This window comes from Carassius auratus, chromosome 3, assembly GCF_003368295.1.
Source record: "Carassius auratus strain Wakin chromosome 3, ASM336829v1, whole genome shotgun sequence".
Taxonomy (NCBI): domain Eukaryota; kingdom Metazoa; phylum Chordata; class Actinopteri; order Cypriniformes; family Cyprinidae; genus Carassius; species Carassius auratus.
The window spans coordinates 12333088-12350785 of NC_039245.1; the positions used below are offsets into that span (position 1 = coordinate 12333088).

The 17698-nt window shown below is 36.2% G+C and overlaps 1 protein-coding gene and 1 pseudogene across 1 annotated transcript; both read left to right on the plus strand.

Moving 5' to 3' along the window:
- The first annotated feature begins 6 nt into the window (after window positions 1-6).
- LOC113048364 (multidrug resistance-associated protein 1-like) lies at window positions 7-5636 on the plus strand (annotated as a pseudogene).
- Window positions 5637-11629: 5993 nt separating this feature from the next.
- LOC113048429 (C-type lectin domain family 4 member M-like) lies at window positions 11630-13980 on the plus strand. Its single transcript, XM_026210234.1, has 5 exons — window positions 11630-11788; window positions 12013-12393; window positions 12783-12904; window positions 12987-13096; window positions 13488-13980. Exons 1-5 carry the CDS (start codon window positions 11668-11670, stop codon window positions 13621-13623), a joined length of 870 nt encoding a protein of 289 aa, XP_026066019.1. The 5' UTR covers window positions 11630-11667; the 3' UTR covers window positions 13624-13980.
- Window positions 13981-17698: the final 3718 nt, after the last annotated feature.

Consider the following 17698-nt stretch of genomic DNA (forward strand, 5'->3'; position numbering starts at 1 on the left):
GTACATGAAGGCTATCGGCTTGCCCCTGTCCATCTTCAGTATCTTTCTGTTCTTCTGTCATCATCTGTCCTCTCTGGGCTCAAACTACTGGCTCAGTCTCTGGACAGATGACCCTGTTATCAACAACACCCAGCCCAACAGAGAGATGCGTTTAGGGGTGTATGGAGCCCTTGGAATCTCACAAGGTCAGATTGTTGTGTGGGATTTCTTATATTCACATTTGAAATGCCTGAAAACATTTTTAATATGACAACTTTTATATAAAAAAGTTTTGAGCTAAATTGTCACTGTTAGTTGGAATTTGTAATAAATAATTTTTCATTTTGGTGTAGGGCTGGACAATATATCAATATTAGTTAATATCGGAATAATTTTGATGACGATGTAAAATTTGAATATCGAATATTTCAAATTCAAGCATACTTTCCCAAAAGAATGTGCCGAACGCCCAAAAAAGGAACCTGTAACTGCTGACTGCTCTATGAGAGCGGCTGCCAGATAACAAGAGTTTAAATCCCCGAATCGGAGCTTCGCTGTTACAAGAAGACATTTTCTGCACGGTGTATGTTTCGTACTTGCTAACTCCTCATTGTGGAAGCGCCGCCGCCCGATGATCTGAAAACACTAACAAGCGGTAGTTTAGCAATCTAATGAATGCATCGTTCAGCCGGTCTGTGTTCTGTCATGACATCTCGACTGTAATGTTTGTGATCGCTGAATATATGCTCTTACTCAACCGCTGATGTTTGAATAGTGAAACATGGACTATGTCCATTTGGAATTACTATTAGGGAATTTTACTGTTATATTTACCAGTTTTCATAATATAGACAGATTGAGTGGCAAAAGTCTTTGGTATTCATTTATATATATTTCTATATAAAAATAGCTATGTTCGTTCAGCAACTAGCTGCCCATCTAAGAGGGTTTTAAGTGTCAGTGGGAACATAGTTTCATGCCACAGAGCTTCTCTTAAAACTACAGACAGTTGACAGACTTGTGGTTCTTGGCTAAAAAACTTGTGAATTGTGAATTGCATGCACTAAAAAGTTGACAGAAATGTACTTTTCTGTACTTGTTTTGCACTACTTCAGTTAGAGCTAAATGTGTTAATTTAATTAGAAGCACTAAGTGATCACTTGGTCTAGATTTTTATTTAGCTGCTTAAATTAGCTGATTAATTCCTAAATAGTTTTGTTTGTTTGTTTGTTTTTAATGGCCAAAAGAAAATCATGTTTTTTTATTATTTAAAAGCAAATGTTAACATATACAGATATATTATTGAATATCGTAAAATGTTGACAATATTTAGATAGAATATTTTTCCTTAATGTGATCATATCAACAAATACTCACCTTTCAATATATATAGTTATTTATTAAAAATATATGTTTTTATACCTGCCAATTAATAATTATGATATTGATTTAGTATTAAACTCTTTAAATTGAAAACATGTTAAATTGCAGCCACTTAAAATAATTTTAATGCAATGCATTTTTTTTTTAACTACATATCTGTCATTAATATGTCTATTTAGTTATTTTATATTATTATTATTATTATTAATTAGCTTATTTGTCCAGAAACCATTTTGATTTTGAAGCTAGTTTTTGATGCCTTTTTTTCTTTTTCTCTATCTCTCTGATAGGTATTGCAGTGTTCTGCTATTCTGTGTCGGTGTCGGTTGGTGGGATCCTAGCCTCCCGCTACCTGCACCAGACGATGCTCTACAACGTCCTGAGATCTCCCATGTCTTTCTTCGAACGCACACCCAGTGGCAATCTGGTCAACCGCTTTGCCAAAGAGACGGACACCATTGACTCAGTCATTCCTAGCATAATAAAAATGTTCATGGGCTCCATGTTTAATGTGCTGGGCTCATGTGCTGTCATCCTCATTGCCACACCACTGGTAGCCATCATCATCCCGCCGCTGGGCCTGTTCTACTTCTTTGTACAGGTCAGCCAGTTGTTTTACCTTGCGGCTGCATGTTAGGAAAGGCTAGCAATTCTCTAGGCTAAATAACATTTAGATAGAAAATATTTGAGATCTAAAACTTCAATGTAAGTGTAATCATTTGCTGGGTTCTACTCTAACATTTGTCTTTTCATTTCTGTCAGCGTTTTTACGTGGCGTCCTCTCGGCAGCTGAAACGACTGGAGTCTGTGAGTCGCTCTCCTGTCTACACACACTTCAACGAGACACTGCTGGGAACCAGTGTGATCAGAGCATTTGGAGAACAGCAACGCTTCATCAGAGAGAGTGACGGCAGAGTAGACCACAACCAAAAAGCTTATTTCCCCAGCATTGTAGCCAACCGGTGAGAACTCTCAGCACCTCACATGCATTAGTGTTTTAGTTTTTGGAAAGCTGATGATTTGTGTGTGTCTTTGTGCCTCTGTGTCCTGCAGATGGTTGGCAGTGAGGTTAGAGTTTGTGGGAAACTGTATTGTGACATTTGCAGCCCTTTTTTGCAGTGATGGCCAGGGACAGTCTGAGTCCAGGTATCATGGGGCTGTCCATCTCCTATGCGCTGCAGGTCAGTTTAACTTCTAAAACGATGAGATACAGACCAGATGTCCAGTCAAGTCCTTACTAGTTCTGATTTCTCTCACAGGTCACAGCATCTCTGAACTGGCTGGTGCGGATGTCCTCTGAGCTGGAAACTAACATAGTGGCAGTGGAGAAGGTGAAGGAATATGGAGACACAGAGAAAGAGGTCAGTGCACCCAGCAGGCCAGATTGTGTTTGTTCATTCTGTACTTGTGTAGAGTTCTGCATAGTATATGTCCACAAGATGTGGAACTAGTTTCTGGGAAAAAATTTACTATGATTATTTAGAAATTTATGAAAGTTAAGTGTTTGTGTGAGATCTTGTAATGGGTAAATTTTTCACATTTTTCAAGTGTTTTGTTTTTGTTTTGTAGATGTTTTTTTTTTTACTATGTCCAGTTAACTTTTTTTTTTCTTGACTATCGTTGTGACATGAATTTTTTAAATGATTAAAAAAATGAAACTGATTGCATACACTTCATAAATATTTGATTCATTACACTATAATTCAAAAGTTGTGATTTAAAATAGTATTAGATGAACTATATCATGTCAACTTCCTGAAAGTAGTCCAGGTTAAACTCGTGTATTTCTGGTTTCCGTGTTAAAGATGGATTATTGAGATGTGATTGGTCTATGCTGCATTAATGTCTCTGTTTACAGGCTGAATGGAGGTCGGAGCACTCAACTCTGCCTGCTGGCTGGCCGACCGCTGGTCATATTGAAATCCACAACTTTGGCTTGAGATACAGAGAGGACTTAGAGCTGGCTATTTCTGATATCTCAGTCAACATTGAGGGAGGAGAAAAGGTGCGTAGAGCAATCACAATATCCAGAATCAGTTCAAGCTTTGACTTCATCAATAAACAGTGCTCATTTAGATACCTATTCACCTAAAATGTCCTCATAAACATGCAGAGTTAATCATGTATGTGTGTGTGTGTGTGTTTTTCTTAGGTGGGAAATGTGGGTAGGACAGGAGCAGGAAAGTCCTCTTTGACATTAGGGCTCTTCCGCATCATCGAAGCAGCTCAAGGGGAGATCCGTGTCGATGGAGTCAACATTGCTGAGCTTGGCCTGCACGAGCTACGATCCAGAATCACAATCATTCCTCAGGCACTGGACTTAAATACACCTAAACGTTCATTTCAAGTCACTCAAATGAGGATATCACTATTAAAGTTTTCAAATTAATGTTTTCCTCTCAGAATGATTTCATTTCTTCAGTTAACTTGCCAATGAGAATTGAGCTGTTTTTAGTTTTTCTTTTGTATTTCTAAACCCCTTTTCCTCTGTCCCAGGATCCAGTGCTGTTCTCTGGTTCCTTGCGTATGAATCTGGACCCCTTTGATGGCTACACTGATGAGGAGGTCTGGAGAGCTCTGGAACTCGCACATCTCAAGAACTTTGTGTCTGGCCTTTCTGACAAACTCAACCATGAGTGTTCAGAGGGAGGAGAGAATCTCAGGTAAAAAACACCTTCTCAACAATGGTTATTCTTCATTTGACTCCAATCTAATATGACTGTTTCTGACTGGATATATTCTGGGTTTCAGTTTGGGTCAGCGGCAGCTGGTTTGCTTGGCTCGAGCTCTCCTCAGGAAGACCAAGATTCTGGTTTTGGATGAAGCCACTGCAGCTGTAGACCTGGAGACGGACGATCTGATTCAGTCCACTATCCGAACTCAGTTTGAGGACTGCACCGTTCTCACCATCGCACACCGTCTCAACACCATCATGGACTACACAAGGTTAAAGAAACTTAAAAGAGTTATAAATAATAATAAAATATAAAGACTACACCAACCCTGTATTATAATTGTTATATAATAATATTTCTAAAATGTTTATGTAGCACTAAATATTTCTTACATTATCTCTTGAAAGGGTGCTGGTTCTCGATAAAGGCCAGATGGCAGAATTTGATTCTCCGTCCAATTTAATTGCCAAGAAGGGAATTTTCTACAAGATGGCCAAAGACTCAGGTTTGGTCTGATAAGTAGAGGTGCTGAAGAGGACACATCACTGGGTAGAGCCCATGGAGAGTGGACCTTGTGTGACATGGACTCTTCTGTGAGCTTCTGGAGCTCACACTCATAGTGTGAACATGACACCACTCCATCCTCAGCTACTGTAGCCTTCGGTTTTCAGTCACATTCTAGTTTTCACTGCAAATGCTGCTTTGAAGGTTGTTTAATGCCAACATTCGGGATGTTTGAAACTAGTTTTATTTCTTCAAGGCTGTTTTTGTTGTCTGTTTTCATTTGGAAGACGTCTCACTTTACCGCTAAGCCGCACTTTCCTGATGGGGTTGATTGTTAGTAATGAGAACAATTCTATTTGTATCATTGCTTCACTTGAAAGAGTAAAGAACAAAATTTCTCTGTGCATTCTACCACTGATGCAGTGATGAGTTGTATACTGACCAAACAGCTGCTGGGAAAATCCCTCCACGAGCATCAGCTGCTTCATCCCAAGCCAAAGTTAATGTTTGAAGGTATCCTTATTATCAAAAAAAGTTCCCAAAGGAGAATTTCATCTCTAGAAAGCCATTGTTTTCTCTCATTTAATCCTTATTTAAAGTTTAAAATCTGTTACAATATTTCTTTTTTTGCATAATTTATTTTATCATATAACTATAACATATTTATTACTGGGTATCTCCCACTAATGGCAACTTAAGCCTCATCTTACCAATACCATGCAGTGGAGTCTACAATGACCTTCTGTTTTCATTGGTAATGTATTTAGTTGGCGTGTTTGATTCATGATCTTTGTTTACTATTATTTCTCAGTGATTATTTCACCAAAAATGATGAAAGCACTTATTGTTCTGTAGAAAAAGGTCAAACTAAGGTTTATATTTCAGGTTTGGTGGGAGTGATATTATTTTAAATACTTTTTTTTTTTTAAACTGACTAATAAAAAAAAGATCTAATTTGTTATATATTTATATGAATTGTATGTAACCAAATATATTATTTGATATTTGTATACATGCACTAGTTTTAAGTGTGCTTAGTTTCATAAATAATTTGTATGTGTACAGGGTAAATATTAATAAATTTTTGTAAAGAGCCTTTTGTTATTGTTTTAACTTGAGCTCATTATTTTGTACTTTTGGAAGTCAGTCTCTCAAAATGTGATTTTGTCAGAGCGAAAAAGAAATAAATTCCAGATCACTACTACCAACATTTATTTTACTGAGGCTGTGCAAAAAATAAGGGCATTTTCAAGTTTTGACAGTCTCAGATGAAGTGTGCCTGGAAACATTATAAATATAAACAAAATTCAATAAATACTGATTTAAACTTTTAGATTATAGAAACAATACAAGTTTTAATTTACACAGAAAATTCTGCATAAGGATGGGTGGGCGTTGCATTGTTTTTAACATGAGTGGATTTTTTTCTCAGATCATAAACAGATGCACCTTTCACCTTTATGGGAATTTAGGGTTTAATGTGCCGACATAATAATACATTCTTGTAACAAACTGAAAATGTTCAAGTAGAATTGCAACTAGTTCTACAGCTAGTTGGGATCTATAATAAACTACACATTTCCAGGAAACTTCAGTTTGACAGCAGTGAGAGGTTGTGAACATGGCCGTCCATCTGAAGTGTGCATTATATTGACCTACTGAACACCTCTACGGTAAGATTACGTTACACAAGTCTTTGTATTCTGAGATTGTTGATGACATGAGGGCTTCAGTCTGTTGTTTTAGCACCTCAGACGTCAGTTAAAGAATCAGCAGGAGAATGCTGAAGCACACCGCTTCTGTAATACTGGAGAAAACATGGACACCTGCTCAAGTAGAACAGCTATTACAGGCAAAACTTCTTCATCCTGAGCTTTGTGCTTTTCTTGACTGAGATTTGGTTCAAATGAAGAATAAAGATTGTTGAGAAGGAGTTTGTCAGAAAGGCCAGACACAAAGTTCTTGAGATGTGCGAGCTCCAGAGCTCTCCAGACCTCCTCATCACTGTAGCCATCAAAGGGGTCCAGATTCATATGCAAGGAACCAGAGAACAGCTTTGGATCCTTGGGGAAAAAGGGTTGAAAATAAAATACTCAAGCGTTAAGTTTTTTCATATTTACATGGTGTTCAATCTGTTTTTACATGTTCACGTGTATCTGTGGGATAATGGTGATGCGAGACCTCAGTTCATGAAGCCCAACCTCTGCAATGTTTATCCCATCTATGAAGATCTTTCCTTTTGCCACTTCAAGGATCCGGAAGATTCAGAGATCAAGAGATGATTTTCCGGCCTCTTCCCACAATTCAAACCTAAATCGATTCAGTGGAAAAACTTGGAAAGCATTACAAATAAAGCACAAATATGACACATTGTGCTTGATGTTATATTCATTGACACTGAGAGAAATGTATTTTAAGGCCCAGTCAAGACTGCTGCGCTTCTGAAGTCCATATTCCTGGAATCCAATGGATCCGGATCTGGGCCAGTGTGATGGGAGTGGACTGTCCTCGATCGTCCATGATGCCTGCGACAACCCAAGACTAACATATTTACCTTAAGAATGAACGTACACATATACTTTTGTCACTTTATATAAAATAATTTATGGGAAAAGAACAGCATTCAGAACAACTTTACCTCTTTTGTTGTTTTGGCATATTCCTTCACTCTCTCAATAGCTTTTCACTTTATTCTGTCATGTCTTTTTCGGAATCATTCTCAGTTCATGTTTACCTTCTCTCCAATCTCTGTGGCATCTCTTTCAGGCAGGATTTCCAGGTCTAGTAGGAGAGCACAGGCCTCTTTCTGGTTCCAGCTGTCTTTCCTCTCCCGTCCGAGTGGCATTCTGGATCCATGCTTGCTGAGGCACGTAAGCCACAGAGCCCTGAAAGAGAGTGTTAGCAAAATTATATGTGAAATTTGTGAATGATGGCAATACATTTTTAGTTATTTTTCAGAGTGATTAACCGATACTGTGACATGGCCACTTTTCTTTTCCATTTCTCCCAACACTGCAGACAGAAGAGAGGATTTTCCACTGCCCACGTGACCGACCACAGCCACCATTGAACCCCGCTGCACTTTGACATTGATCGTGCAGGAATGAACCATTGCCAGATTATCATCTTTTGATGTTCAGGATTGGTGGACCTGCAGAAATCTTTCAGCAGGTATTTTAATTTAATTCGTAAGAAATGAGAACAGTGGTCTTTTTGCTTGGTAGTAACATTTAATATTCATCTAAACATGGTGATGTGGAGTGAACATCCACAAAAATATTTAATTTGCAATGGAACTTTACAGCTTATAAGTGTTTCTACAGTGAAACACTGCTCACTATTTCTGTCTTCATTAATAATGGTGGCTGTCCCAGCCTGTTTGCCCACTTGATGAAAGGTTGTTACACACGACACTGGAATTTTTATAGAGAAACTATTTTTGCAAAGAGAACTGCAATTAATTTTCTGAATGTGATGGATTTATAGGGTAATAAAAAATGTCCCTATAAATCCATCACAATCAATTTAAAATTTATGAACTGAAACATCATTCCAGAAAGCCTCAAAATATGCATAGCTGTATATCTGAATCATACATATCATGCATAATTGATGACTTTTCCCAGTAGCTGGGATTTTCCTCATGATTTATTGTGTTTGGATTATTTTATTGAATGGCAGGGTAACTATATTGCATTAAGTTTGTATTCCGGGATGCATACATTTACAGCCAGCATTCACGAAAAGGTGAGGAGATGATTGTGTGCTCAGTGTCACTGACATGTGCTTTTAGCATTGTCCACCGAAAATGAAGATAACAACATTTTAGTGAAAAATGGCTTTGTGTATTGAAGTAAACGCAAATTTCTCCTGCTGATTTTGTTTATAAGGAGAGCCTGTTTTACAGGTTAACAGGAATTGTATGCTTTTGGACAACTTTTATAGGTCAACAACAGGTAATTCTCCGCTACAGTATTATTTTCTTGTTTTCCAGTTTTCTTACTTGTAAAAGTTTGTGGCACAACCGTAATTACACAAATGACTATTGCTATCAAGACAGGAATCATTTACATGCATCTGCCTTTTGTAGCTCCTCTGACTGATAATGTTGAGGATAGACAAAAATAGACTGCAATGCAATGGTGCACAACCTCATTAAAATATCTCTTACCATAAACCTAAAACATGTCTGGATGACACCTGCATGGAGACTGTTGTTTGCTGAACAGTCACTTCACTTCAAGCCTGAGTATTAATGCAATATAAATATTCCTAATGCATTAATACCTTATAATACATCAAAAAATATCATTTGTATGTTCTTGTGAATAACTGTAATGATAGTTATTGTAAATTATTGAAATTATTGTTAAAGATTTTTATTCACAATAATTCTGAACAATTATAACAGGGTGACCAGACGTCCTGGGACAGTCCCGTATTTCAGATCTATTTTTAGTGTCCCGACTTATTTAGAAAAAATATTATATATTATTATAATTGTCATATTTATACAGATATTATGTATTATGAATTTCCTTATGAAGTTATCTTTATGACTTTTGGGTGACTTTTATACTTATTTATTCATCTATTATTTATAAATCTATTAATCATGCATTCTCAACATATATGACTGATTGTGTGACGTAAGATGTAAGTTTATTTAAGTTCCAGATGTGCAGGATTAATAAACTCCTTCTAATACCCTATGGATGGTTAAACATGACTAAGCACAATTGTAGTGGGCTTACCCTTCTCTTATCTGATATCATTGAAAAGTATAAAAATATATGGACTTCCTGAATTGTGGCTTCTTCTATACTTTCACACTTCTCCTCACTTCTACTTCTCTTTCTCACATCTTGCATTAACTATTAGGCACCTAGTATTGCTAAATCACAATTACTAAATTGGGCTAAGATAGAAGTCTCTGATTAAAAGATTGTCTTATGAGATGAGAGGGTCTGTATTACTTACTATTGGAAAAAGCATAACAGCTTTCAACAACTTGGATCCCGTGTCCCTTAATAACCAATCACATTACTGCCTTGATGTCATTGATTTTCAGTTGTGAAAATTGTGCGGCACTTTATTGCCATTGTGAATAGGAATTAATGAGAAATTTCGTTTCTCTGCTGAATCACACTTGTTGCAAAAAGTAACTTCACTTATAAAAGTTTTTTTTTATTTATTTTTTTCATCATCATTTCTAAAAATAGTTCAATCCAATAGGATTGTTTATTGTAAAACATGTTGAAGATTAATAGGCCAGACCGGAAGCGCTAGCTTTAGCCGTCGCTTGTTGCAGGATTGCCTTTCAATGGGCTTTGCGCAACCCTGAAAAGAGTGACGCTGCAGGTGAATAAAAAGCAGGGCAATGTATGTAATTGCATGTAATTTGTTGATGTTGTGTTGGCCAGTAAACGGGAAACCATCTTCTGAATGCCTGGTGTATATTAATTTTTTTTGGATGTTAAACGCATATGTACTGTGATGTCCACTAACAGCATTCAATAAACACTAACTCACAAAGCACAAATGTGCAGGTAAAACCACAAACGTGGAAACAAAAAGTGATCTGACAAGTGACGAAGGAGAAATATTTTCAATTTTATCAGCTTCTCTTCACAATATAACACTGAATAAATATCAATCAAGGACAATAAAGCAGATGCACAAGAATAATATGAAATAAAAACAAAGATGCCATTTGGTAATAATGGTTATTGACCATATTATTCATAGAGAAAGCAATTCAATTCAAAAGCAATTTTACAGACACTTGACATCAGAATAACTGGGAGAATCAGGCCTACTTTTAGACTTCTGCAGTCCACTGTGATTATCACCTCAATGCAGTGACAGACCGTGATTTAAAGACAGGTAATAGTGATACAATTTCTCACAAATCCCTTTCTCTTATCAAAGCATGAGAGATCATTCCAGTTTTTCTTCTGGAGCTGTGTTTTGAAGAAATCAATTCAATACAGTAAACATTTTTTTACAATGTTAGTTATTCGGCTCACCTTAAGCCCAGAACCTGATATATATATATATATATATATATATTTTTTTTTTTAGTTATCAGAACTCTTAAAGTTTACTCAAAGTTTTCATCCATTTACCAGTTAAATGAGGAATGTCACCAGCAATTCAGTAATCAACAACACTCGCAGCAGCATAACAGCTTCAAGAGTGAGCTGCAGAAGCAGAAGTGAAAATTCAAGAAAAGTATAAGTGGAGGATATTCTTTTAATAGAATTTGTTAGAAATGTCTTTCAAGGTTGTGCTGGATGAGTTTGTGGAAGAGCTGCACATTCAGCAACTCTTGTTGATGGTCTTATTTTTAACATACTAATATAAAGTCTAAAACAAATACATCCATATAATAGACCCTATTCACAAAACTGTGATGGTCATCAGCATCGTAAAACCTCAACATTTTTCATATTTGTAGGTACCTTTATAACACTATACCTCGTATTATATCACCTTGGACTCAAATTACAAAAAAACGGTTAGGCAAATGAAAGGGTGTTTCTATTGCGGCGTCTATGGGGAGGGATCGTAAATTTGACATCTTTCTGTATTCTGACTTCCATTATCAGTCTCGCTCAATATTTTTCCTTTTATTTAAATTCATGAAAGCACTATCATGGCATTCTTCTTTTACTATTTGAGCAAATGGGAATGCAAAAAATATATTTGCTCCCATTCACTGCTCTAACCCTTCAACAAGACCCCCATACAATCAGATAACACCAAAGTCACTTTCTTCTTCTGAAAAAAAAAACCTTACATAAAAAATTCAGATGTTACTCTCAACTAAAGAACAACCAAAGCATAGATGTTTTTGGTTATGCGTTGAACACACAATATGTCTGTCTAATATGGGTGGTCTTTTGTGTGGTCACAGATTCTTCTTGTTGGATTTTGTAGCTGCTAACATAGTTTTGTAATTCTGTACACGTGGCTGGATCTGAGGAGAGTTTCAAACTGGAAGTCTATATCCTTATTAAAGGCCAGAGTCATATGAAACCACTTCCTGTATAGATTTTGCAATATTAGGCTTTATAAAAAAAAAAAATTGTCATCATTATGAATATCACAACTCATCGTGAAGATGTACGGCAAGACACAGGAGCAAAACATGGAGTTTGAGGCCATTTATGAAAGGGACGAAGACACTTCTGCACCTCGAACACGGAGTTACATCCCGGCTAAAGGAAAAGCTCTACAGTGCAGTAAGTAGAAAGTTTCATTTGAAGCAGAGACTGTTTTAGTAATGTTTTAGGAAATGTAAACTGTTACATATGCAATTTCAGTCACTTATATATTATATTAAATTAAAATATCAAATATATTTAAACAAAATAATAGATTATCTAAAAAGCCTGAAGTGGAACATCATTTATAATAATGCAAAGTGAATTAACTGATATCTGTGAGTTTTGGACCTGTTCCTCAGGAGGAAGAAGATGTTTGGTGTTGATCACAGTGAGTCTCGGGCTCATTTGTGTTCTTCTGCTGATCTTCATCATACTGCAGCACAACGCCGTCACAGCAGACAGAGACCTGATAAAGAGTTACAAGAACACAGCTGAAGAGTTCAATCAAAGCATCAACAGCTTACAGGACAAGTACACTGATCTAATGACTGAGAAACACCAGCTGCAGAACAACTTCAGCTCTTTGAGTCAGAAGAAACTGGAGCTGGAGACCAAATTCAATGATCTCTCTGTTGAGAAAAGCCAATTACAGAGGGATTTTGACTCTTTGGTTCAGAGGATTCCAGATTTTGCATACAAAGTCAAGAGCGATGAACTGAATAAGAACGTTTCTAAAGGAGGTCAGTATAAACCTGTAATTAGTAACACTTTATTTCAATAGTCCACATTCTACTAACAGTAATTAACTTTGCAACTACATGTCAACTAGCAGTTAGTAGAGTATTAGTAGACTGTATGCTTAATGTCTTCTAAAACTTTCTTTGTCAATTTACACTAACCATAAACCTACCCTAACTGTCTACTCTGAGAGTTAGTAGACATGTAGTTGCAAATTAATGAGAATTAGTTGACATGTAGTTGACATGTAGTTACAAAGTCACTTAAACTGTAGTTAGTAGAATGTCTAAAGTGGACTATCAAAATAAAGAGTAACCACGTAATTCCCCCACCCCACCGTAGTTTCGTTATCATTTTATGAATAGAGTTTTAAAAGGAGTGTCTCTATTAGGAAATCAATGTAGTCTAGATGGCTTCTTCATTTCCAAAAAGGCGATGAGCTGGTCTGCCAGCAGGCAGTACTGCAGGGATCGTGGCGGGGATTTGGTCATTATCAACAGTGTAGAGAAGCAGGTGAGTTTGTGTGAGTGAGTTTGTGTCTGTTAATGAACAAGGGAATCACACTTACTGTATTCCTGTTTTTATTCACTCGCAGAGGCTCATGTCTTCACTTGTCAGACTCAGCGAGAGATCGTGGATTGGTTTGTCTGACATAGTGAACGAGGGCAATTTGACATGGGTGGATAATTCACCACTGAATAGGGGGTAAGATGTGAAACGCTCACAGATAACCACTGCTGATTTATTTAAGTCTTCTGTATTCTCGTTTAAAGTTTAGCCCATCAGAAAACAGCAGAAAACATCTCTTCTAAAAACTAAAAAAACATCCTCTAAATAAATTGTATTGAAAAACGTATCTTCTCTGTTTTAGTTTTCTGCGTTTTCACTTTACTACTTTGACTTACCTGTGAAACTTGCTTTTGTGGTACTATGACTTATGTTGGCTGTTTTATAATGAACTGTGACTGTTCCATAAGTTAGTTACAAATAAAGGTATCTGCTTTTTTTTCTGGTTCCTAAATCAGCAAACTTTAGGAATGTTATAACTGAAAATTCGGGATTCTAAATAATAATCAAAAATGTGATCCATGTTCAGGTTTTGGTTTGAAGGTGAGCCGAATGACGAAGATGGAAATGAGGACTGTGTTGAAATTATGGGTTTATCTTCCATCCTGAACAACTGGAATGATCTTCCATGTGCATCGAAGAGAAAAGCGATTTGTGAGAAATAAGGTTCATCCTTTCTTGCTTTGGATTTACTTGTATGATCTTATGGATTGCAAAATTTCTGTGAAATATACAAAATTAGCAGCTGATATTGAGATGATCACTATTCCCTCAGCTATAGCAAACAAATAAAATATCTTGTTTCTTATGATGTGATTATGGTGACGGAACAGCAATCCTCTGATTTGTTCATGTTTTGCTCCATCATCACAAGCAGCTCTTTATTAACATGATCTTATTCTACTGTTATCATGTGTCTCGTTTGTCGGTCTGAAGTGATGAGGTGACAATCACAGTGAATTACAGAAGAAACTTTTTTCTGAATCTGCTTCTTCTTTGAATAAAGAAAATATCCATTTATGAATCTTTTTTTTTTAAACTTCAAGGTATTTTGTTGTAAACCAGCCCTGTGGTTAAAGATTAAATGAAACATTGATGACTCAAAGTAGTTCCAGGAATCAACTGAAGAACTGTTTTGTGAGGTCAGTTTAGTTTCCTTTTGGTTTATTTCCGGTTTTGGGCTGTTGTATATTTCACGAGCCGGCAGACATTAACTGTTTGCAATCATAACCTCTCTGTTTTTTTTTAATTTTTTTACAAGTTTCAGAATTATTGTTTTTTTTTTTTTTTTTAATTGGATGAAAATATACAATTTCCTTTCTTTAGAACGTTAACAAAGGAAAGAAGATAGAAGTAAGAAAGGAGAAGAAATAAAACACAAAAGGGGTTATGTAGCTTACAATAAAGGGAAAATATAATAATAACAATATCATTGACACCATCAGTGTCAGATTTTTTTCCAACCTGCGGGTCCTGCTTTCATGAAATTAATTGGCCTGCCCCTTCCTGCCCCGCAAATAAAGTCAAATTTCTTTACCCACCCCAGCCTAACCTGCAGGTTACCCGTGGGGACAGCAGGCTATGAGATGACTCGCACATCGGGGATATCACGCAAGTTATGTTGCTACGTAGACCTTCGTATTGTAACCTTATCAAAGAACCTAATAGAATATAGGTTTTCAGTTGGTTTTGTTTGTGTATTCTTTTTTTTTTGATTGTATGTTTTAGCCGTGATTACCATCCACTTGCATTACATGACTGACAGACTGCAACGGTTTGTTTTAAAAAAACTCAACAAAGTCACCTACGACTTGGATGCCCTGGGGGTAAGCAGATACACATAACATTTTAATTTTTGGGTGAACTTTCCCTTTAAACAAAAAAGATGTGAGTCAACCTACACAAGTCGTGCACTGCATGGTAAGGCCTGGCTCACTACACTTTGGGACACTTATGATTCATAATTTCCAGTGAAAGATTAGTTGTGTATTAAACCAACATCTGGCAGGACCGATATCTTTGTAAATGTATATTATTAATGTTATTTGAAGTATATTCTGAAAAATTCATTTAATGTTCTGCTGTTAGTATTTCAGCCGAATATTAATTATAATTTTTTTATTTCGCTTTGTGCAAATTGTTTATTGCACCATAAGCACAAGCTACTTTTTAACTTTGAATGTAACAGTTTCACGCTGGTTTAACAAAATGTTGCCTTTCGTTATCTTTTTAATTGTTACTGAAGAAACATCAAATTTAGATGGTGAGACAGTGGATGAACCAGAAGTACACTGAAGTGGTGAAAACCTCAGAGGAAGGCTAGTGGCTGAACTTTCTGGACAGCACAATGAGCACAACTACTGTGCCTGTAGATGTGACTCTAATGTTGTAACTTCAAAAATATTACAAATCATTCTTCTGAATTCCTACTTGCAAGCATGACACATTCCAATGCTTATTTATCAGATATATTAAGAAACATATTCATAATTATCCTAATATTTAGCAAATTTGAATCCATGTATTTTTTTAATACTGGGATAACAGCACTAGGCATCAAATGGTCACTAACAAAATAGCTGTACTTGGAAAAATAATAAAATAATGTTCAATCATGAATTAATATAATCAATAATGTTCAATTTTAAAGAAACAAAGACATATTTTTACATCAACACTTGACCTGTTATTACTATTACTTTCTATTCAGTCTGTTTTTATTTTTATTTATAAAAATAAAATAAAAACTTGCTAAATAAACTGTGTTAGACTGACTTGTCATAGCACTTACAAATGGTTTAATTTTTGTTGGTCTGATTGATTGTTGTTATTATCATATAAGTACTTTCATATAAAAGTTTTTGCAAAACAAATAAATATAAATAAATGTAAATGCACTACATAATGCATACTCCTTTATACCATGTTCAAAGTTTTTAAGTAGGACTGCTCCGATCACGATCGGCCGATCGTTATGCGCATGTCGTCAGTAAAGCCGGTTCTCTAATCAGCGGTAAATTCCCTGAGGTGCGTGATTAGAGCAGCTGTTACTACACAGAGCCGTTGTTAACTGAGAAGATGAGCAAATCCACGTTCATTTTCAGCGTTTATTTGCGCATCTTCTCAGTTAACAACGGCTTTGTGTAGTAACAGCTGCTCTTATCACACACCTCAGGGAATTTACCGCTGATTAGAGAACCGGCTTTACTGACGAGATGCGCATAACGATCGGCCGATCGTGATCGGCACAGCCGTATTTTTAAGTTCTTTCGATTTGTAAACTCTGGTATCCATGTTATCCCCAAGTTTCCCAATCACAGTTGAGGGTTTCCTACTCTGAAGTCACACCTGAATGCTTCCTGAAGTTGTATTTATGAAAATTTCAATAGCATGAAGGCAGCATAAATGCAAAAAATAGTTAGCTAATTGAGATTAAGACACAACATGAAGTGACTGCAATGTTTTATTAGCACTCATTAATAACTTAAAAATAAACTAAATGTTTTCCACTATTTTCTCTTACAGCTTCAGCATCTTCTCTTCTTTCTCTTCTCTCACACTCCCTTGTATATTCTGCTTCCACCGTAAGGAACTGCAGAACTGTATCTCCACCCTTCCTCTTTTTAGGCCTCCTCTCCTTCCTTCCCTGACCTAAAGTGCCCCTGCTTTCATTTGATGACCCTGGCTGCTCTGCCGGTGCTTTCTTGCTGCCACACAAGGTTTCTCTGCCATGCATGAGGCAATTAAAATTGAAAGTGTTATTGAGGGTTTAGACCCAATTGCCTCATGCATGTCAGCAAACCACTTCCATGAGATAGCTGTGTCACCCCCTCCCTTCGTGGATACTCCAGATCGGGGAGTTTTCAGTTCCTAAGATAAAACAGAACTGCTCGATTGTACATAGTTTAAGTTTCAAGGTTTGTTGCTGTTTTCTTCGTTGTCTCATTTGAGTTTGTCAAAACAATAATGAAATTAATATATTTAACAAAAAATATTTGATCAGAAAATCTACCTTGTATATTTTCTTTACATTTTTCCCACTTGCGTGCTGCTTGTTGTGGGGATAGCTTGCTGTCTAGCTGAATTTCTTCAATGAACAGACATTCATGTAAAAAGCACAAAGAATACTTTAATTATTCTTTAACTATTTTCCATGTGTATATATGTGTATATTTTAATCACTAAAATAAAAATCACACAAAAGTTATTAGTTATCAGTTATATATTATTATAAATTTTACATTTTAATGAACTAAATGAAGATTAATGTTTTGACATGGTGTGTTTATGGAACCAATCGGATAAGAGTAAATTGAGAGTCAGCGAGAGCCTCATGATTGGCTACAAAAGGTGGTGGACTTTGTTCTATTTCTTCTATTTTTCAGTTAAAAGAGAAGCATGTGGAGCTTTGGGTATGTCATTAATATTTTTCCTTCCATTAATCTGCCCAACCAAAGAATATCTCTCACCCAGAGCATTGCTTCTTTGTCTGAATATTAGGTGACACTGCAAAAGATGCAAAATCCTTTAACCTTAACTGGTCAGAAGTGAATCAACAGGAATCCAGCAGGGAGATTCATTATTATAATTTACATTTAAATGAAAGCCTGCTAAGTAAAAATGCATTGATCTCTTTGATAAGAACTTCCATTTTATGAACATTAAACTGAAGACAAATAATCTATTATTTAGGATGAGACTTGTACCATCAATGACAAAGACAGACAGCACAACAGAACA